General features: G+C 41.4%; 1 protein-coding gene across 9 annotated transcripts; it reads right to left on the bottom strand.

The window, feature by feature from the left end:
- Positions 1-407: 407 nt before the first annotated feature.
- On the bottom strand, positions 408-22543 carry LOC108600263. 9 transcript variants are annotated; one of them, XM_017987709.2, is made up of 12 exons: positions 21606-22543; positions 20909-21547; positions 19924-20455; positions 18969-19871; positions 18117-18572; positions 17858-18055; positions 6933-7002; positions 3808-4651; positions 3162-3741; positions 2931-3093; positions 2762-2868; positions 408-2699 (listed from the first exon to the last, which is right to left on the bottom strand). In XM_017987709.2, exons 1-12 carry the CDS (start codon positions 22276-22278, stop codon positions 1508-1510), a joined length of 6357 nt encoding a protein of 2118 aa, XP_017843198.1. In that variant the 5' UTR covers positions 22279-22543; the 3' UTR covers positions 408-1507. The 9 variants fall into 9 exon arrangements, with proteins under 9 accessions (XP_017843198.1, XP_017843199.1, XP_017843200.1 ...); XM_017987710.2 differs by having other exon boundaries at positions 18969-19856; XM_017987711.1 differs by lacking the exons at positions 17858-18055; positions 18117-18572; positions 18969-19871; ... (1 more) ...; positions 20909-21547; positions 21606-22543 and adding an exon at positions 15103-15591 and having other exon boundaries at positions 1299-2699.
- Positions 22544-23385: the final 842 nt, after the last annotated feature.

The following is a 23385-nucleotide window of genomic DNA, read 5'->3' as shown; positions in this document are numbered from 1 at the left end:
CACGAACTATATAATCAGATTGAGCAAGTTAAGATTTGAAAATAATTGGCTTGGCGGGCGATTTAAATCTTGATTATACAAATTGCAAAATTTAGTTGACTTAGTATGTCAATAATTTATATATAATTTTTTTGATAAATATATTTATTTGGCATTATTGATTACACTTACATTGTATATATTTATGTCTTTTTATTAGCAAGTGTAAGTTAGGTATGTATATAAAAGGGTTATGTGTCGATCCTATTTGGTATGTTTCCAACATTTTCTGCACTTTCTACACTAAATAAATTGCTCACAATCAGTCATAACCAAAGTATTAACCACACAAAACACATTTGTATATACATACATGGGAATGGGTTATTTACCTGTATGTACATACATACATACTGTGTAATAATATTTTAACTTTTATAGTATTTATTATCATATACTTTTGTTTTAAAATTTTAGAACATGTCGTTCGCTATTTCATAGTTTCACGCGTGTTCAAGTTCATTTAATCGTATTCAGAATTCTGCGACAGAGCTAACCAAATTGCTTTGGGCTACTTCTTGTATTACAGTTTAATAATAGGCTATTATAGAAGATTGACACTAAACATTAATATTGGCGAACAAATAAAAAATTGCTTTTAATTTAAGTGTCTTACAAACTCTATCAAATAGGTAATTGCTTTAAAAAATTTGTAGTTCCGCATTAACTAAACGCGACTAAATGTAACCAATTTTGGCATACAAGAGATTTTTCTTAAGGAAATTAAATTCGCTCATTTATCTTAAAGTTTTTATGAGTATGTTAGCATTATATGATAGATTTTCATGAAAGTATTCAAATTAAAAAGGTACTATTTTAGTTGTCGTAATTGGATTTTTACCTTCTTAAAAACTCATGATACTGATACATTCTATGCATGTCAGTATATATGTATATATATCTAAGCATGTGAGTATTATAATTTTTCTATATATGTATATGCATTTCTCTTGAATTCTTATAACAATTAAACAATTTGCAGCTTAAACTGCAGGGAACAAATCAAATAGAATTTTACTAAGTTGGATCGATAGTGTTTTTGGTATTGACAACATCAAATTAATTAACAAGTGTAAATTTGTAATTACCATCGTATAAACAAAGTTCTTAAAGTTTGGGTTAAATAAAAAAAATAATTAGAAGAACATGTTTATTACAAACTTATGACGAAAGTTTGATTATATACAGATAACAGACTTGTAGACTTGGCTTATTCACTGAGTACAAAAATAAATAAATTTATAGTATTTAAAATGGTAACAAATTAAAGAACGAGTAAAATATAGTTTAATAATTTTCTTTTGCTTCTACTAGTAAATGTATGTTTATAATGATTGTGGCAAATACTGTTTGCATGTAGGCATACTTGCATGTACTTGCATTTGAGTATGTGTTGCACTGTTGGGATTAGCATTATATATGCAAATATATGCATATTATGTATATATGTTTAAATATGGTGTGATGACTAAGCATACGAGCTGTCCACCTCTTGCTCGGCGGCAGCTGCTTCAACCAATTCGATAGCTGCCACACGTGCTGCTGTCAGGGTGACATCCGCATCAAAGCCAGACTTGTGCGTTGGTGACTGGCTTGGCGTGCAGTTGGTGCTCTTTGGTTTTCGAAACCAATTGCCCAGGCGCCGACGACCTAATGAGCCAGTGGACGTTGTAGTCAGTATCTGTCCTGAGCCTGATACCGATCCAGATCCAGATGCGTTACTAGAACTTGCGAGGCCGTCACGTGATTGCGACTTTTTTGGTAAAGTATCGCAAGAGCGATACGGCGACTTGGCCGGTGACTCGGGTACTGAGCTGTCGCCACTAGCTGAAGTAGTGCCCAATGCGTGATCGCATTCAGGCAGCTCATAGTCTGATTGATCGGAGTAGTCACCCGTGCGCTCATCAAAGTTGTACTCGAATCCAGTCATTTCGGAAACGTACAGCGCTTTACCTCCAAATTGCCGTTCCAAGGCGAGCGTGTTTAGAAAACGATGCTTACGATTTGCCGAACGAAAACTGAAGTCATACCATTTGTCTCGCGACTCACAGTAGATGCGCAGGGAGTTCTTAATAGTGTGACCAAACATTTTGCCATCCCGCACGTTCACGACACGGCAGCGATCTAGAAAAATACGTCCTTTGTAGATGAAGTGACTGCGCTTGATAATATCCCGCTTGCAATAAACTAATTGGTTATCAAATAAGAATAACGTATAGCTGCTGTTCCATAGGTTCTGTTTCTGGCGCGTCGCGTCCACTTGTAGAAAGAAACGCGTACTATGTAGGTGCAGCGGCGGGCCCTTAAAGTTTTGGAAGCTGGACTGATGTCGTGCAATAGTCTCACTGTGGCGTTTGCCTTCATTGACAGCTTCTGTGATACCACGCATCTTATCAAGCGCCTGATGGACGCTCTCCAGCGTATCGGGCACATCCAACTGGCCTACATCCAGTTGATCATAGTCTTGGTATTCCACGTTGCTGAGTCCATTTCCATCTGGCTCATCTGAATTTGTCGCTGGGGTGGCCTCCATGCTGGCACTTTTTGACGTTGACTTAATAATCTCGTTAAGATGCAAGGGATAGCGACAAATGCGTTGAACCGGTGCTAAAAGATGTGCTGATAATGGAAGCTCAGCCAGATTCTCTGACTCTCGGCAACTATTGAAACATTAAAAATAATTAATTATTTCCTTGTAGGAGTTGAAAATAAACATTATTACTTCTCTAAAACAGTGCGTGCATCCTTAACACGATCGTAGGACTCGAGTTCGATGAGTGCACGAGGATACGCATTGCAGTATGTAGAGTAGCATAGAAATCCTTTATGCTGTTCAATAAACGCCATATATTAATAATAATGTTGATAACGATGTAAGCAAGCTTACTCACCATCTTAAGGAACACCTTGGATAATTGATTTTGCTCGATGCCTTTCCGCAGTGCCTCCAGAAACCTTTTCTGGAACTTATAGATTGACGTTATATTCGAAAATATCAGTCGAATGCTATTCGGCGAGAAAATGTCAATACGTTTGCTCATCGCAGGCAGGTAACTAAAAAAAGAGAATCGAATATTAAGTATTCAATATGTTTAGTTGTTGTTGTTGTCAATGTTACTTACCCGTCACAGATGGAGGCCAGAAGTTTGACGTAATTGACTTCAGTTTCGAGCAGCTCGCGCACAGCGCTTCGACGCAGTAACTCAGCGCTATTCACTGGTACACTAATGAGTGTTGCAGATGAAGGATGCAATGCAGTTATTTCACTAGTTTGCTCATCAACTGTCGCTGGAGGCGACTCGATGACTATGGTAGTTATGTTGCTTTGGTCCATAGTCATGGTGGTATCAGCTTCCTCGATGCTGCTGTTGAGCTCAGTCACAATCACTGGCACTTCACTGTCTGCTGGCGCTGTAGCAGCTTCAGGCACTTCGCTGGCCGACGTTTTATGCAGATTGTAGAAGGCATCGGTCTCGGGACTATGAATAATGCGTATAAAGTCCTTCGGGAACCATCCAAGTTCCGGATCCAGTATTTCCTCAAACAGACTTGCATCATCTTTTTTAATGCGTCCAAACCACCAGGGTCCGACCTCCTTTCGCAATATTTCAATGAGAGTGCCCCGCTCCAGGCCCAGCTCTTGCGGACCAGCCGCGGTGAAGTTGTACAACACTTCCGCATAAATCGGATAATAACTGCTGCCTGGAATGTACAAAAAATTAAATTAGTTAAGCTCATCTTCAATTAAAACCAAATATGACAACTCACCTTCTTCGTGGGAGGCAACACTGTCACTGTCGCTATCCTCCATTACGCTTCGGCGCATCCCATAATTATCCAGCCCATTTGGTTGGCTAAGCGATCGTGTGGGCAACGATTCTGGGGCCTCGCGCTCCGTGCAACAGGCTCTGGTTAGTTGATGCTGCCTATAAACGGGCGGTTTGCCTGCATTACCGCCTGTCGCCGCCAAGACATTACTCGATTTGGCTGAATGTGTGCGGCGTATGGAGCGTGGCTTGAACACACTCTTTGGTGTGCTAGTGACTGCCGCACCAGCTGCGCCTTGCTGTTCATTGCTGAGGCCTCGAACATACTGTTCATCCTGCTCAATTTCGATCTGTATGCCAGAATCTCCAGAATTACATTTGTCGCGTCGATTGAACTTTGTCTTGCGGCGCTCCTTTGACGTTCGCCAAATAAGCGGACCGAAACGATATCTGCCAGAGGTGCTATCTCCTCCATTACACTCATCATTGTTGGTCTCAGCTGACGTTGATGCTGCTGCTGGTGCTGTTATACACACTGTGGGCGTTGTGGGTGATGCTTTGGTTTCTGTCGCTGGCGATGCGGCTGTTGCTGCCACTGCTGTTGTTGTTGTTGGTGTCGAGTTGATATGCAGTTGATTTTTGTTATTCAAATTGTGAAAATTGCGTTTAAATTTCTGAAAGACACTCAGACTTTCAGCTGTCCCAGATGTACTTGCATTGCAGTTGCCGTCAGCATTTTTTGCCGTTTCATCTGTTGGTGCGACAAACTTTGTCTGTGGCTGTTGAGCGGCTGCTTCAGTGTTATCCGTAAGAGCAGGACTAGAGATTGCCCGCATTTGTTGCGACTGAAATGAGAAATTAGAAATTTACATGAGATTTTCTGGATGTATTGCTTGGTAACTGCTCACAGAATCTGCTAGCAGTGGTTTGAGGCGGTTGCTCCGCAAGCGAAACCACAAATATCGTATCATCATGGCCACTGTTGTGCGTGTGTATGTGTGTGTGTATGTGATTTATAATAACAGCGAATGATACTCATGCATATTGTAAGCGGCAAAAGTATGTGCGCATGTGGCTTGTTTATTATCACAAGAATTTTGATAGGAACGAGTCGCCCACTGGCGACGAAATTACTTCAAATTATTTTTGTTTTATTATAACAAAACAAAGCGAAAAGTATGTAAGATAAGTAGGACCATAGGCCTAAAGTTCGTACATTTTGTTCACAGCATTTGACAGCAAAGTTGAAAGCAGCATAACTCAATAAATAACTAATATAAACAAATAAATAACTAATACTATAAACAGGTTGTCTGCTCAACAATTTTGAGACTGATTCATTTTCCAGGGGTTACCTGAAGCAAACTTGATTGCCACTTGCAACGTCGCTCACTGGGCATTGGGTCACTGAGCAGAACTCCAGAGCAGCCACCACGAGCTCTTCGCTTTTTGCCTTTAGACTGCTGGCTGCTGTTATCCGGTGCGCCGGTATCAAAGTCCCAGAACTTAATCAGTCCATAGGTGTCCATTAGTGTGGGTATTATCAGTTTTTTCATGATAATAAAGTTAATATCCAAAAACCAGGGACGACGCGTGGTTTGCCAGCAGGTGTCAACGGTCGCGGTGATAACTAATAACTGACTCAACCTCAACTAGAATTGCAAATGCGCGGCGCTCTGCGACGACCGCAGTTATGTCGACGACGATGTCGGTGTCGTTGGCAAGTGCTCAAGCATGTATTGTGTATTCGCCTGCTCTGTGTATGCCCTGCCCTTTTGACGTGGGAGAGTGTATGGCTTTGATAAGCATTGACCACTGAATGGCAAAGAAGCTATGGGGATAGATTTCTATTTTATTGTATTCACATTGTTGCTCTATTGGTTATTGTCTGAGCTTTGGCAATGGGTTGCAGTCTACGATGCTTGACACAAGTGTGATGGTCGAGGGCTGAGAATGAGACTGGGATAAAGAAAGAGTCTAGTAGGTGCTCGAGCTTGATTAGATTAGCAGAGCAACAATTGCGCTGAGCACGAGCCGTCGCACTCATACACAATGTTCAATCAATGTGCTCGACGTCCCCAGCCAGTCTGACATAGCTCTAGGTCATGCTATTCCCAGTTGACCTCTCCGTTGGTTGGCTCTTTATTTCCTCATGAAGAGAAATCAGCGCCATCCCCCAACTTAGTATGAGGAAGATCTAACTGCAATAATAACTTTTAACAAAGACAGAATGTGCATTGATTGTTGACATAGCATCAATATAACTCTTTATTTGAAAAGTCAATTGATTATCACCGGCAGTGCTCATCTGTTCAAACCCAAGCATGTTCAAAAGGCAATAAATCTGTGACTTGATAAAATTTGAAGTAACCAACTCCACGACAGGTTTGTATGCTAGTTCTTCTTTTGCACAATATGTTGTGAAATATTTTGGAAATGCTCAGGCCATGCAGCTCGCCATATCTTTGGCGAATGTCTCGCATTTCAGGTTCATTGTCTTAAGGGGCTTCATATTGTTGTGGTTGCCATGAATATCGAGCTGAGCCACCATGCAATGCAATTCATTCATTTATAAGGCCATCAAGAAAGTAAATAAATTAGCAGCAGATAAATATATACATACGGTAAGTATGTGCATAGCTGTTATTGCGGTTAACATTATTGATGCTTTGTAATAGAATACATACGTATAGGTATATATTTATATAAATTTGTTACATAAATGGGTTAACGAACTACAAACGCAGACGAGCACTCAGTATTTTAATAAAACAATAATCAATAGCGCCTTGACATTGTGCTTGATTATTCTCATATAAATTATAAGACAGGCCCTAATTTTATGGTAAACTTTTTTCTAGAGACTCCCGTCATAAAGCAGCAGCAGCTGTTGTTTTTCCCATTTAATATTAATCTGAATAAAACTAAAATGGCTTCTCTTCTATGTAAGGCAATACTGTGAGAAATCTCAGCTGCATTCTCCGTGACTATTCAACATTGAACTAAAATATCATTGAGCAGCTGTTGGCCGTTCTTATATGCGTCAAATATAAATATATTTCTCACTTATGGTTGAGTTGTGTTTTAAGCCAATTTCAACATTTAATATAATTTAGAAACTCTTACCAGACATTCGCCGTAGCCATTAGCTCTTGTACCAATCACCGCCGGTCCGTCTTTCGAATTTTTTGGCATACTGCAAGAAAAACAGGAAATATTGTATTTGATTATAAACATGTTGCAATAGGTATCATATTCAATGCCATACAGTTCATTGTCTTAGCCTTAAACATTGTGCTAAGTAGCCGTTTGGTTTACAGCCAGCAATAAACTTGAACAAAAGGTGACAAGAAAGTAGCGGGGAGTTCACGGCGTTAAATAATTCCACAAGTATAAGCCATAAACTTATTAAAAGAAGGAGTTTTCAGTCTAGACCATGTTGCATGTGAAAAGTCTGCGAGAAGGACATTGGTGAGCGTAAATGCACTGTTTTCCAGGAAATAAATTCCCACACAGAGTCGGCAGCTTGTCTTGCCTGATGTAAGGAACTCGATTTTTCGATTTCATGATGAAATTGGCAAAAACCAATACGCTTCAGTTGCGTGTGCTTATTGTAAGCAAACACAGAGCATTCCACGAATTGCTTGTTCATGGCGTATTCACAAACAGGCCGAAAGGAATTAACAGGCATTTAGGAACCCAAAGGGACCAGGACACACACATAACAAGAGAGTTCATGTTGCGCTGTCCTTTTGAGTTCCTTCTACACAGCTTTGATGTTCGCCACGGCACAAGATTTGACAGCCAACCTTAGTGTAAGTGAGTTTGTGTCTGTGTGATGAGATAGACAAAAAACGGATTAAATCTGTAAGTGCGTGCTGGAATGCAGTTCCTCTAATGCAGATGTCGGCTGCTGCGCATGTTCAGGTACAGATGCATTTACTGATACGAAGTACCAGTACCCTAATGGATATTGAAGGCTGCCTGTTTTTCATGGAGCACGTTAAATAGTGTAGTAAATAAACCGGACGAAACAGATGCGTTTTAAGTTATTGCAGCTCCTTTTGAGCATTCAGCGCAGCACGAGAATTCGAATTCACTAGATATATATTTTTAAGAGTCACATCGTTAAATAAGATACTGCAATGAAGCGTGCTTACCGTTGTAAATTACGCAAAGTATTATTAAGGCTTCGACTTTTTACAGCAATACATCGTTTCTTGCTGCTATTTTGTAGTGAAACATTTACTGTTTTGCTTTTTTCCGCTTTTAAGCTGTACACGTTACGTTGTTTTTTCATTTTTACTTGGGTTTATAGTGCCAAAGTTAATATCACTGCGTTTTGCTTGCTCTACGAATTTGATTTTGAATGTTACACACACTTTTTTGAAAGAGTATAACCATCATCAGCAGATTGTTATACAAATGGTTTCAGCTTAAACGCGGTAACTCTCCATGAGATGCTTACTCAAAACGTCGCGAAGCCAGACTAAACCGATCGTCATAGTTTCATCGAACTCGACCGAAGAGGTGCTCAAAATCGAGTTAGTTGTAGTGGTAGCTAATAGAGAGGGTAGGCAGCTGAGCTCTCTGCCTCTCTAGTCTTTTTGTGGCGAGTATATTTAGGGGTAGTTGGTAAGCGGCACAGATTTCCTTCGGGGACTGAAGCGACACGCAGAGAAAGAGAAACGCACGTGTCATTTGCTTGAGTGTAGAAAAGTGTTGGCAGTTTTTGTAGCACAGGTTCGTTGGGCGATTCTGCTCAAAGTACAAAACAGCTGCAACTATATTCTCAAAATGTGCACTCAATTACGGAGCGTCTGGACTCAATAAGGATACCAATATGCGTGTGTGTGTGTGTGTATGTTTAAGGGAAACTACCGCAGTGAAACATCTGCCGCTGCCGGGGTCATGTAATTTAAAAAAAAAAAACCAGTTTATGCTTCCTTCTGTGTGTACTGGAAGCAGGCGCTGGGCTCGACTCTAGACACTTTCTCGCCAGTGCGTATAGCAGGCAATATTCGAAGAACATGTTGTTTTGCTTATGCGTTTAATTTATTTTAAAATTGGTTCCTTAGACTTAGTTTTGATTGAAACTTTCCTAAGCAAATACATGGCTTAAGTGTTTGCAAAGGTTTCTAGTAAACCAAGGAAACGTATTTACTGCTGCATCTCGATACGCGTCGCTTGAAAGAGGAGACAGGGCAGACGACAGGGAAACGGAAGTAAAAATACGAGCACTTGAGCAGCGGCAGCACCATACACATGTATAGGGGATTTATAAAGGTGCATCTATTTTTGTATTTCCAGCAAAAGTAAATAGCATAAGGAGCAGCCGCCGACAACTCAAACAAAATAAACGACATTTCTCATCCGGCTCTTTTCTAGGTTCATTTTGGTTGTTTAGGGCAGGTTGTAGTCAATGTATTTATAAAAAAATCTTGTTAAAGTGCCCTGCGCGATAGACAAATACTTATAAGAAATATAGAGCTGTAGCAGTTGGTGAATTAGTTCAAGGTTGTAAGTTGTACAACAATTTGCGAAGCTGATAACCAACATTCAGTAACTGGCCCTTGAAATTGCAATAGTAAGAAGAAAATGCAAAAAAAATACAACGAAGGGCACTTGCTCGAAACTGGTTTACTGACGACAGGTAGGTGTGGCAAGTATTCACGCAGTGAGACGAATGCAAGTGTGACTCTCTAAAAAGAGGCGTACTAAGAAGTCAGTGTAAAAGACGAAAAGCAGCGGGATCAGCATAAGCCGAGTTATTTGTTACAAAATGTATACGGCACGCACACACAAGTAAACAAGAGTTGTTGATAACGACCTTCCAGGCCCATGAAACTAGAATTAATTTGGGCCTTTCCCAAATACACACAATTTGTGACAGATTTGTTTCAATATATTACTTACTACTAAGCTTTGACGCGTTTTCGATACGGAGATAGACCCAGTGCATGATGTAGCTAGAATTTTGGAATTATACCGCATAAAGCTAAATTTAGTGATTGTTTTTAAGAAGGAACGAGTGCGCGGCTTCTTGGATTGATGGATACATGAATAAGCAGACGGGGGTTAGACCGTATTACAGTAAAGCCGAAACTATGCATCAGGCACATCTATATTTGTTATTCTGTATTTCGTTTTGTTGGATATGCCTGCGCCTACACGCCATATGGCTGTTGCAGCTGGTGCAGTTGAAACTTTAGTTGTAGGTTGGAGTAAACGCAAAACTTTTGGATTGCAAGTTTCAGCTAAAAATAGGAATGCATACTGTTGTAACTTGTCGCTTGTCGGCAAGCAGAAAAGAAGCAGCAAGAACGCCCACAGGCGCCAGTTGATCATAGCAGTGGCATACATATGTTTGTATATAGCTTTGAGTAGCTAATGAGTCAAGCTAAGAGAACGTAAGAGAGCACATTGCCTTGAAGAAAATGTTTTATGCATATAAAAATATACTCATAATTAATTGAATGCGAGTGCAGCTCGAGACATGCAAGGTCTAACAAAGAAATCCAAATTGTCGGCCTAAGCACGCACCGCTCTTTTGCCGCTTGCTACTGACAAATTCGAAAGAAAGACAAAGAAATTGCTCGGCCCCCGAGGCTGGCATAGTTTTAAGTGCTGTATTTCTTCAATTGTAATTAAACGCACCGCAGCTCATTGCAGTGTGTGTGTGTGTGTGTGTGTGTTCCGGGAAATGAGCCAACGAAAAGGTAAATGGAGAAAAAATGAAAAATGATCGAGTGTGTTGAACTTAAAAATATAATCATTGCAGCTGATGTTAGAGTTACACGCACAAAAATAAAAACAAGCCGACAAAATACTAAACTAAATTCATTGATTTGCTGGATTGCAACATATGTTGACAGTGACAATAACTGAAACAAAAGAAATCATGTAGAGTGCTTTTGAACCTTATTTTATAGAGTATAATCCTAGTGGTAAGCGTATCCACTTGATTGGACAAACGAATGCACAATAGATATTTAATTTCATTCTCCGACTAAAACGTAATTGAAACACTAGCATTCCATTATATAATAATTAACACATTTAAGTGCGTTACTTAAAGACACATACGGTGTTGGGTTACGAGCTCGCATAATAATTGAAATCGACTCTAACATTTGGCTTGTTGTACTCACTACAAGGCATTATGCAACTTGGCGTAATGCAAGCGAGTTACTTGCTGAAAGGCAATAAAAGAGTTGTCTACAGAAAGAAACACTAACGAGCGCTAACTAACTTTACCCAGCATAAAAATAATAAAAACTACATGCAGCTGGATTTTATAGTTTTGGGTAAAGACGCATAAAACTTAACATACTTGTACTAAGAATAAGCTTATTTGAAGTATTCATTGCTCTAAGCTCATTTCATTGACAATGTCACAGATAAGGAACAAAAGTTGCTCATATTTATGAATATATAACTGTTTATTACGTTGAGCTTAGCTGATTGCGAATGTTAAGGTCAAGTGTTGCTTGTCGCTAAGCGATAAGCTAACTTAGTGATTAGCATAAACACTTAGTGATTAGCATAAGCGGTTAACCAGGCTTTTTATAAATATTTAACTCTCACTCAAAGTGCATTCACCTAAAACGCATTTTGCGTAGAAACTAAAAACTGTTTACCAATTTGAGTTTAATCATTGTACACCAGTCACAGATGTGAGCTGTCAGCATCGAGTTGAGGGCGTGCGCTGCTTGAAGTTCTAGATGTGTATCCCCTTTTCATGAGATCCTATAGATAACTGCATAGCTACATAGTTGTTCTTAACAAACAAAAACCATATTTCAGAAAATAGACAGCATAACAGATTGCCAGAGGTTGAGTCATTTGTTTGCTGCAGCTCCCAACATAAATAAACTTTAAAACAGACGAGACGATGCAGCACATGCTGCATGTTTAGAGAGAGGCCTGGCAAGCGCGTCAGAGCAGCGCTGATTTGTTTATCAAAGTAAAGCTGCCGTTTTTCTTTGGTAACTAATCTTATATAGCCATAGTATATGTACATAGTTTTCTTTTGAATTCTCGACGTCATGATTGGTTGTGGGCATCTGTTTAACTTTGAATGACATTTTTCACTTTCGTTTTCGGTCTGTGCTTGGATACTTTGTATTATTAAATATGTGACTGATTCGCGATTCGATGATAAACATTTCTAATGCAAACATTTTCCTGCTGAACCATAAATGTTGGTTTTTGCGACAATTCAAAGTAACTAATTTAAAAAGTAAGTCATTAGTTACATATATTTTTATTCATAACTTTTGTTTCGTTTTTCATTTCCGTTTAAACTTCCTAAATGCCTTTTTGTTCCAAGTTCCAATAAAAACAAGGAAATCAAACAAAACAAGAGCAAAACGAAGTAAATAAAACTAATTACCCCCCAGAGCTTGTTTGGCTGCTGCGCACATTTTCGCAACTCAAGTTGGTTTTATCTGAAAGTTTTGGTTGAAATTAATTGGTTTTTTATGTGTGATTCCAGTGAACACTCGTCACAAAAGTTATAATGAACAAATTTTGTCAACACGTTGCTGAATTTCAGCTAGTTTAATAACAACTGCTAAGCCAGGTAACTAAATTTCCGGTCCCTTCACGCATTGAGTGCTCAGCTCGTGGTCTCCATTAACCCAATTTGATATTGAATTTTAAATAAGCAATATTTAGAATGCATGGACTTGCGCAAGACGTTAAAAACTTTGCCAAACACAACTGCCACATGCTGCATACTGCATTCAGTATTCAACTTGACAGCTGTCAGTTTGAAGCTCGCTTTAAGTTTGGCTGCCTGCCTGCAAGTGTGTAGGGCACATAAAGAATATAACTTTTTGGCTATAAGAATAAAAATTTGAAATTGTGACAAGTTTCTCAAGTGGCAAAGGCAGCACGAAGCAAAGTTCAACAGCTGCCTGTCGGTTCACTCTTGCTTATTCATTAGCCTCAGACACACGGACTATTTTTGGAACGAATTATTTATACTTTCAGCGAATTGCATTGCTTCTGATTTGTGGTTTGCTTGAGCACATAATGTAAACACTAGTTGAGCAGCGTCTACATCTGAAAACTCTCAATAAAGTGTTTAACATGCATATGACAAAGAGCTTGTGATACTTTCTTAATCTACGCGCCAAGACAGCAACAATAATAAATAATAAATTTTCACAGAGTAGAAAGTGCCAAAGCTAAAGATAGAGACTGGAAATTACTATAAATCGATTTCAAATAAAGAAAAGAAATCGTTTTTCGAGCTCTACACAACTGCATTCTCTCAGTCGGAAGCAATGAATAAATATGAAGTATTGAACCAACTTTATAGTTGGCGTGGTAATAACAAACATCACAGTCAATCAGCTAATTTAGCAACAACTAGATCGACAATTAGCTCTTGCTGCGGAGACAGCAGCTCAAGTTTCTGTATGCATTAATGTTTGACACACGCACATCATCATCCCAATAACCGCATGCATACGAGTTAGCAATGATGTACACACAATGAGACGCTACAAGCAGGAAACTCTGATTACATGGGCTGAGTTGTTACGTTGCTCACTACGGAGATTCAAGTTGAAGAGATATGATAGCGAGCAATGCGCCAGAGCCACAATTATGATATTTGCAAAGAAAGTGAAAGATATCCAAAGTAAACAACAGCCTGCCTGCCTGAATGTTTGTTTGCTTGTTTGTTTGCTTGGCTGCCTGTTGAGAAACCCTTTCCCTTTAAAATATAGAAATAGTTTTGTATTTTTTGGGACACGCCCTTATCATGCACAAGAGACAACATAAACCAGCAGCAATATTAATTAGAAGCGCTTGTGTCTGTCGTCTGATAACAACGCATTGGAATGCGTTTCGTAATGGCAAGCAAAGCACAACTTCATATTTGTTGTCTGTTGTTGCTAAAGTGCGAGTATCGCGTAGATACATGCATAGCTGCAGCCCATAACTAACATGTCACGTACAAATATTGGGAAAACAAACCGATTGATAAAGTTAGCTAAGGGCCAATCAGGTGCGGCCGTTGAGGCTTCTAGCATAGGGGCAAGCGATTTCAAAAAATTTCACTTTGAACGAATATTAAAATTGGCATTCTCTGCGTTTCGCCCTTGGCCATTTCATAACTATTACTTCATAAAATGCTAATGCAGGAATCCCAGGAGTAAGTCCTCTGACTATTGCGTAACTCGGTTTGCAGGCAACTGTTGATTTCTTTAAACAAAAAAATGATTTGTTGAGTTGCGAAATAGGCAGCAAAAAAGTTGACAAGACGCTCCACAGCAGTTAACAATTGTTGTCCATTTATGGAGCTGATACTCCATAACCAAGTGCATGTTATGCACTGTACAAACTGCTGCAGTTCAAATAGGAATCTTGAAGATAAACGGTATATTTGGAGTTTTGGGAGACAAGTAAATTTCTTTCTGCTTACAGAGACTAAAATAAAACAATGATAGAAATGTCGCATACTTATCTAAAAATAAAGATAAATACGGCGCATATATATATATATACAGAATCATGCATTTAAAGTCTGCACACGCAGAATACGTAGATGATTTTCACGTATATCACTCGAAAGAAAAAGAATTTCAAATCCACATCTACTAATGCGATCTGATTACAACAACATCTGCGGCTGACAAGTGGATGCGCAACTAATAGTAAAAGTTTCATTTAGCAAATAAACATTAACAATAAACAGATTGACAAAAGCAAGCAAGAAACGTGAATGAAATATTTAAACGCAGTGCGGCCTTGACCAGGACATTAAAGGGAAGTCAATGCGCAATTAATTACGCTCGATTAAAAGGGTAGAGAAACACCATAACAAAGGTGCCGCAGTTAATTACCTCGATTACCAAAAAAAAACCATTCAGCTGACGAAAGGTAACATATATCAACACACTAGAGACCATATAGCAGCGAACCGGAGCACATCTATTTATATTAGACTGCTCCGACCGGCAGTATCGGACGCATCTTGCATAGCTATCGGTAGTGGCGTGGACGCGACAGTCGGAGCATAAAAGGGATGTCAAAGCAGCAGCATCAACAAGAACTGACTATGTAGGTGAGGGACAAATTACATAGCGGTTGAGCAGACGCCCGTCAATGGTGTGTAAAACTTGTATCATCCATTGTGGATACACCAAGTTGAATTAGGCACGGAAATAAAAGCAAGCACACTGTTTGCTGTTAACCTTCTCAAGAGGGCGGGAGTAGAGACACCAAGAGATTGGGGGCTCTGATTAAGTTGTGGATAAAATAAGTCTAGTGCTTGACTTACATTTGAGTTAAATCTGAGGACGTTGTTGCTGTTACTGTTACACTGTTATCCTTGCACACTGATGTTATGGTTGTTACTGTAACATCTTGCTCAGAGGATTCCAAGTACCATTTTGTCTGAGAGACTGTTTCTTTGGTTCCAGTGCGCGCTTTGGTTGGAGACGGGACTGCGGCTGGAGATTTGTTATGCTCCCCATGTTGCTGCTCGGTATCTGTGTCCTGGTTTACTTGTAGTGAGCCATTGCCGATTGCATTTGTATCCTCGGTAAATTCATTTGCCGATGCACGGCCACTATCTGCGTTACCAACGCAAACGCCCACGAGTGAAGCTTCATTGTCGTAGTCATTGCGATTCGCATTCGTGTTGCCCTCATCCTCCACCGCCTCTTCCTCGCCCTTGCCCAGAATGCACACGACAAGAAATTCTTCGGGTGGCGTGGGCTGTGGTACACTGATTGTTGTAGACATTTGCACAAATTTCTATTGTTGCTCTCCCGATGCCGTTATTGATTTTCGTTTAGTGCTTTGCAAATTTGCAAAAATTATTTAAATACGTTTCTTTTGTTGTTAATTGCACACAAACATGTGTGCCAATCTTGGCAAAATGCCGCGGAACAAACATTAACAAGCAGAGAGTACACACATTCTGTGTATATGCATGCACATACATACATACCTAAACAGCTATGTATGCATACATATGCATGTATGGTATAATGTACTTGCAGGCAAAGAACTCCTACACATTCGACAAACTAAAGAAAAATCAGCCGGCGTAAACTAAATTGAATAGCATTAAAATCACAATCAGTCGCACAATAAGTCAACTTGTATTACGTATTTTATATGAATTGACCGTTTTTTATTTTAATTGTAACGCGCACGCACGTAGCTTTGCTTTAGTTCCATGTTTAAGCGCGATTTAAGGTAATCATTTATTAAATATCACACACACAAGTTTTATAATTGACTGTTTTTCAATTTCTATTTGCAAAGTTTCGCGCTTCGTCTAACAGCACGTCTTTATTTGTTAACGCTAAAATCCAGAAAAAAGCTGCTTCTGGATGGAAGCATAGGCTAAAAAAAGCGAAAATATTTCAGAAAAAAACCGATAAAAATGTGTTTGATCCATGTTCGAGGTTCGCCTCAATGGTATGAGTTCGACTCAAAAAAGTTCGACTCAATTGTGTGAGTTGATGCAAACTGAGCAACGTTGTTTTAAGGTTGCCAGATGCTCTACAAAATTAATCGTTATGCGTTTAAATTGTAATTTGAAATATTATCTAGAATTAGCTTTTGTATCTTAACAGAAATTGAAAAAAATGGAAAAGTAAGAAAGTAAGCGAACTTTTTTCAGGACAAGAGCTGCATTCAAATATTTCATTTTGGTTTTCAAAATTAATTTTAATTAATCAGTTATGAGCGGATAGAAATTAATTTAAAAATGGAATATTTATTCTCTTAATTAAATAATAGTCTAGTGATTTATCTGCACCATTCGACATGACCAACTTGACTTGTCTATATAAACGAATATATGTATGTATATACAAAGACACGGGCTAAGACAGAGGCTGTTTTATTTTGTCTCTTTTTATACACTTTGACATTTTTGTAAAAAAAATGGAAAAATGGTATTATGAAGTTGCTCAATTTTAATTTGTCCAACTTTAATTTGTGGCGCCCAACTTTAATTTGTCCACTTGTTAGTGTTGATATAAGTAAGTATAAAAAGAGGGACATTACTTATTTATAGTGCTCGGCGTCTGTGGAATGAATAGAATCAGGCGGGCGGAACGCCTAAAGCCTAAAGGTTGTATGCAAGTGAGCAATGGGTCAGTGAACTCGTCGGAGCACGGTCGAGACTTGAACGAAGCTTTCCACGACCTCCCCCACCATATGTATCTCGTGATTGTATATACATATAATTGTAGTGCGGTTGCCGAGAGGACTGAGGTGATTTGGAAGTGTATATCTGTGTGATGACCACTCAATGGGTCATCATTAACAGCGAAATATCATTAAATGTTACGGTATTATTGATTATATGTCAAAGCAAAGTGACACTAATGTTGAGCGGCAACCAGGCCAACGGCAAACAGCTTTTCTTTATGCTCAGTGTTGCTCAGGTTGCTCTAACCTATTTCAATACACGGCGGGTGGCTAACGATTAAATGGCAGTCATTTAAAATATCTCAATACCTTTTGACAAGGGTACAAGGATTTCCAGCTGATGTGACCAAATCTGTTTTTCGCTGTACACTTACATACATTGACATGTAGTCAATAAGAACTTAAGACACTTGCAAAAGTAAACGCACAAAATTGCACTGAGCAACTGAAAGTGTCAAATAAGCTGGCACTTGAACCGAGGCTTTTAAAGAAGACTTAAAACAGCGACGTTGTGCGTCGGGAGTTTTTGGGGATCTGCTTTGTTTCATAAACGTTATAAAACTCTGGCAGCAACAAAAGCGCGACAGCGCTCAGTCTGCCTTCCAGCAACTGGTGAGGATTTTTACGACTTAAGTTTAAAACAATGCAAAACTTTTATTGAGTGGAGAGACAACTATGAGTCGCAGTGCATCAAAGTGCTTTTTGTTTGCTAGATCTTAACTCAAATTTAATTTAATTTTAGACTTTAGTTTGTTTGCTTTGCAATGCAATGCCATCAACTATTTGTTGGTCTATAAGAATATTATTTTTCCAACAATACATTATATACATATAGTTAAATTGTAGGAATGTACTTTACTCACCTCTCGCCAAAGCGTCTATCAGGCAATGAATGGCAACGTGGCCGCTTCCGGCTGCCATTGCTGCTTATATCCGCCAATAATGCGAATTCTGTGTTGCTGCTGTTGTCGTCGTTGCTTCTGTTTTCGTTGGCCTGTTGCTGGCGCTGGGGACTTATTATGTCACCTGGGGCTACAATTTTCAGCGTATTTTTGGCTTGCCTGGCACGTAAAAGTAAAAACCAATCACACATTTCTACGCAAGATTTGGTGTATAACTCACCCCATAAAAGTTTCCATATTCGCATTGAGATGCTCCTGCTGATGTTGCTGTTGTTCTGGTTGCGGCTTAGTGGCCAGATCGCAATCTCCTAAGAGCACCAAAGAACTGGCGGTCAAGGGTATGACACGTGGTCGTATAATCGCAGTAAGCTGCGAGCGATCTTCGGCTGCATTGACGGCGCCGCCGGTGCACAGCAGTGTCCACTGCGATGTGGCAGTTGCGACAGGCACATTAACGGGCACCGTGGAGACATGCGCCTGGACAACGGCGGGCAATGAACTTTGCCTTTGTATAGCGTAAGACTTTGTTTGACTCTGTTTTGCCAGCGAAGGATGCAAGTTGCTTTTACTATTGCTATTAGAATTGTTATTGCATGCATCGCAACGTGGCCAATAATCGCAAAATTTTAGGGTTTTGCTGCATTTCTTAGTCGTTGGCTGTTCAGTTGAGTTGGGACTGCAATAGCAGAAGAAGAAAACTTAGACATGCCCCTGCTTGTGGTTGTGCTTGGATCAGGCTACGGTCTCGACTTAATATTAAATATCCTTTTGAGTTGCGTGCAGTTATTATCCTTGTGCGTAGTTTTAGTTCTATTTATCAGCGAGTTGTTAATTAACCAAATGCATTACCATAATGTTAGGTCAGTTAGTATAAGCAAAATAATCAAAATCTATGTATGTTAAGCAGTCTTTTCACCAACACATATACAGGGGGAACGGGGCTTCATCACCTTGGTCAGGTTAGGAGTAGTTTAGTCTTAGATTTTAAGCGTGATTGAAGAGGAGAGCTTGGATTAGTTTAGTTCAGTTGAGTGCAGTTAGGTGCTCCATAACTCCAACAATTTCTCAATACCTGCTGCTGCTGCGCGGCGTCGCTCCCTGACTCTGCCTGAAGAGATGATCCTCACGTTTTGAGCTGGATCGGTGCTGGTGTTGATGCTCATAGATCCGCGTCTCGTTGCTCATAAAGTTAAGCTCGCTGTTGCCACCGGAGTTGATAGTTTCGCGATTGCGCAGCTGCATGGGAAGCTCATAGTCACTATCACCTCGCCGAAAATTCATAATGGGTGACTTCCTTAGCATTTCGTAGGTCAGCTCATGGTCACAGAGCCGTGTGCCATAGCCCAGACTGGGCGTTTGGTTTTGTGGGCTGCCCGTGCGTCGCTGCGTGGGCAAGTGGAGATTATGGGAGGATGAGCCTGAAGATTGTGGCGAGCGCGAAGTGTTGCGCTCCACCGGCGAATTGGACTTGCGCAAACGTCCAGATGATGTGGCCGCAGTAGTTTCAGCTCCTGACTGCAGGTATCGATTGCTGGCAGCATTGTTGTTGAGCAAAGCTTCGCGGTAGTCATCGTCGAAGGAGCGACTTTTGTCAAAGTCCAGGCGGAGGTTCTGATTGCTGCCGCTATCGCCTCCACTTCCACTGGTATTGGGGTGGGCGGTGTGGCTGTGAATGTGACTGTGGGCAGCGGAGCGTGCTACACTGCCTCGATTGTAGTTGCTGTAGTCAAAATCAAAGGAGCAAGACTTGTCCACATCGCTCTGGCGCAAACGTGTTGAGCTATTAGAGCTGCTGCTTATGATATTATTGGGAACGGCCGTGCGCAGTGTGTTGGGGAAGACGCTCACGCTCGGCTGCTGGTAATGTAAAGTTGACTGCTGCTGTTGCTGCTGCTGCGTGGATGCCAAGCCAGGACCCACGCTGACGACGGACTTGTGTGTGCGATTTGGTGAACGCTCACTAAGTTGTAGGGATCTAAGATTTGGTTTAAATATAACAAAAAGTAACGCAAGCACGTCACACTCACCTGGATCGTCGTATTAGATGCTCCTGCTCTGCTTGTTTGGCAGCAGTGCGGCTTACTGCACGCCTAAGATTTGGAGAAGCACTGATTCCGCCCCCGGGGACTGCAGAGGCAACAGCATTTGTAATTGGGCTGCTATTCAACGGTTCATGCGGTTCACCACCACCTCCACTGTAACTGGAGCTGGAGGAGCTGCGCGATATAGTAGCCGGCGTCTTATCATCATGTCGCTGGCGTCGCTCCAATGTGTTGCTTCGTGAGCTTGAGTTTTGCCGCGAGCTCATTTGCGATCCTTTCTTGCGCCGTTCCTCTGGCGTTATTGCACGCGATTCCGGAGTCAAGGAGCGCTGCTTACGCAAACTACTCGATGAGCTGTGCGAATCATTGCGGTCAGGAGTTAGGGATCGCTGGCGTTGTGTTTTGAAGGGAGAGATGCTAACACTGCCCATGGCCACGCTAGCGAACTGATAGTTATTGACTGAGAGGAATTCCGTTGAGCTGCCATCGTCGTTATCCAACTCATCATTCGATAGATCTATCAATCAATAAAAAAAAAAAAATACAAATAATATAGACTGAAAGCGAAAATATATTCCATAAGAGCTGATGGCTGGCGATGTTGAACGCAATTCTTAATCTACTCAACCTTAAAGGAAGCTGGCGATGCAAACATACAAGCACCAACTATAAAGCATGAAGCGTTACAAACAAGGACCTTAAAACAAAACCCTTGTTGGAGCGGATGTGGATCAATGATTTGTGTCACTGTATGTGTGCGTGCGTGTGTGTGCCGACATCTGTCAACGTTATGCGAATCAATGAATTCGACATAAACTGTGACTGTCCTTGCGAAAGCGACACCACACGAAACGCTTAAATGCCGATGACAAGGACGTGGATGGAAACAAGAATGAAGCTATGGCTGACAAATTTGATGTTTGGCAAGCAGAAAGATACGCAAAGGTAATTTGTTCATTTCTCCACTCACCTGAACGAGCACCGCTATCGCATGAGTTGAGGCGGTTGTTGATGGTGGTGTCGAGGCTGCGAAAACGCGACATGCTTAGGCCAACGGGTGGCATGGGCATTGTGGCTGAGCTAGCACCAGTTGGAGCACCCACAGCGCTTTTGTTCACGTGACTAAACTGTGATTTTCGCGAACGTCCAATTACATTATGGCTTTTGGAGCGCTCAAAGGTGCGATCGTGGCGAACGCGGGGCGAGTACTTGGCTTGATGGACGCTGTTCGCGCTGTACGCAGGCGGTGCTTCCTTCACAGAGGCGTTCAGGTAGGCTGTGTTCTGCGGACTGGCGTCTTTGTGTATTTGTTGCTGCGGTTGCAAGTACTTGGGTGAATTGTCCCGACTACGCAATGATCTGTTGCTGCCACTGCCGCTGGCGCTGGCTGTGCCCTCTCGCTTTGATAGATAATTGGGCGAGTTGCCGGTGAGCGAGCTAAAGTTGAGAGAGCGCTCCCGCTGCACGGCTAGCGAGGGCAAGGGCGCCGGCCGCTCTGAGAGATTGCCGTCAAAGCTGCGCGAAAAGGTTTCCATATAATTGCTAGCGGCTGTGGCACGACGCGTGTCATACTCAAAGCTGCGCGAGAAGACCATGCCCTTGGTATTAGCTGAAAAATAAATTTCATCAATTTTGCACTACGCTTGAACACACTCCGAAATGCTTACCGGCTGTGCTGATATGCTGAAGTTGAGTTGCGGGCAGGGGTTCTGGTTGCTGTATCTTCACTGTTTGCTGGACCCCAGTGTTTGGCTGGCGTGTTATTTTGCGACGCTCTTGGTGACGTGGAACACGACTGCTGCTGCTGCTGTTGTCCTGAAATGCTGGCGGCGGCGATAGAATGGGGGTTATGGGTGGCGGGGATTCTAGATCGTTTGTGCTCTTTACGGGCAGAAAACCGGGACGCTCGTTGAGTATGTTTGCTAGCTGCGGATCAATGATGCGATAGCCTGGGCGCAATGCAGTATCCCGGCCACCCAGACGCACCTCATTGCGTTGTATTAGCTCCTCCACCTTCGAGCCCACGAACTTTGAATTGCGCTCCGGCAGATTAAACGACTGCCGAGCATAGTCCGCATGCAGCGGGCGTATCGGACCACGGCTATTGTCGCTATTGTGCTGGACTTGGTTATAGCGTCGATTTTGGTTGTCGCTTTTCACCTTCGAGCTCACTTGTACCCAGCCGGACTTATTGAGGAAAATTTCCTCTTTGCTGTGCGAGGGGCGGCCATTGGACTTGGGCATAGCGGTAGGCGTTCCATAGTAGTGCTCACCAAACAAATACGTGGGTACGGCATTCTCAGCAGCTGAGCCACCATTACCACCCATGTGGTAGAGCATTCTACGCGCCTCCAGCTTCTCGTTGAAGTTGCGTGTCGAGGCTTCAAGACTTTCACGTCGCTTTGCAGCGTATTGCTGGAAAGCGGAGAGATGCTGCTGCTGCTGTTGTTGCTGGGCGGGCTTATCGCTGGTGGTATTTAATAGCTCAGCGCTGATCGCTTCATTCTGTTTTTGCCTGCGATGCGACTGAGCTGAATTAGCAATAGCATCCACATTGTCTACATGTTGTTGTTGTTGTTGTTGTTGCTGATGCAGCTGATGTTGATGCTTGGAGGGACTGGCACGCGAACGCGTTCGTCGTCTTTTGGTCGGCAATGCGGGCAGTGGCAAGCTGCTCAGATCGAGCTTGTCTAAGGTTGATGATGATAGCTCGTCGTTTTGAGACTCACGGGTGACAGAGTCTCGTGTTAGGTGACTATCGTCCGATTGCGCCTCGCTGGAATCAAGGCAGGCGTAGTCCTGGCGGGATATTGTTACTGTAGGCGGATCACTGAAAAGACAAAAGTACGATTTGGTTTAATCAGGTCGGGAATTGTTTGCAACACTCAAGCCGCGGTTCATTGAACCTTGTTCGCATACACAGACTTTCTGCATACACCACACATACGAAAGTGGAACATTTGTCTAGTTGGAAAGTTTGTGAATTGGCTTCAAGTGTATAGAATTTTATCGCCTACGAAAAAAGGATTTCGAATAGCGCTTGTGCAGACAATGTTATTCAAAAGAGCAATACAATATGCACACACACAGACAGACAGACAGATATTCACAGTCTGTAGCAAACTCTATTAAGCTTATTTGTTAGGCATTTTATTTTGAATGCCTGCAGCAGCTACAGTAAAAAGTACTCCACCGTCAGCAAGTTAAACAGTTTAAATGCATCGTATAATAAGCTCAAAGCCCTGTTGACAACATGTGACAACGAATCGGATTCAGTCTCTGCTTTCGCCAGTTCGTCACAATATTTCCAACAATTGTTTTTGTGTTACTGTTTAAATGCGGAAAGAGTCATGTGGGCGTCTTTTTTCAACTCACAACATATGTTGATGAATTAAAAGCTAAGAATCTGTGGAACTTATTCGTACAAACAGCTAAAATGAAGATAGG

This window comes from Drosophila busckii, chromosome 3L (assembly GCF_011750605.1).
Source record: "Drosophila busckii strain San Diego stock center, stock number 13000-0081.31 chromosome 3L, ASM1175060v1, whole genome shotgun sequence".
Lineage (NCBI taxonomy): Eukaryota > Metazoa > Arthropoda > Insecta > Diptera > Drosophilidae > Drosophila > Drosophila busckii.
The sequence above is the reverse complement of the archived record's forward strand: the minus strand, read 5'-3'. Positions and strand labels throughout refer to the sequence as shown.

What these genes read in the sequence shown, in the direction of transcription:
- LOC108600263 (XM_017987709.2), bottom strand. Translation starts at nt 22,278, where the DNA reads ATGCTCTACCACATGGGTGGTAATGGTGGCTCAGCTGCTGAGAATGCC. An exon ending in CATCTAATACGACGATCCAG is followed by an intron (nt 19,872 to 19,923) that starts GTGAGTGTGACG and finishes ACCAAATCTTAG; the next exon opens with ATCCCTACAACTTAGTGAGC. An exon ending in CCAAGGTGTTCCTTAAGATG is followed by an intron (nt 2,869 to 2,930) that starts GTGAGTAAGCTT and finishes TTTATTGAACAG; the next exon opens with CATAAAGGATTTCTATGCTA.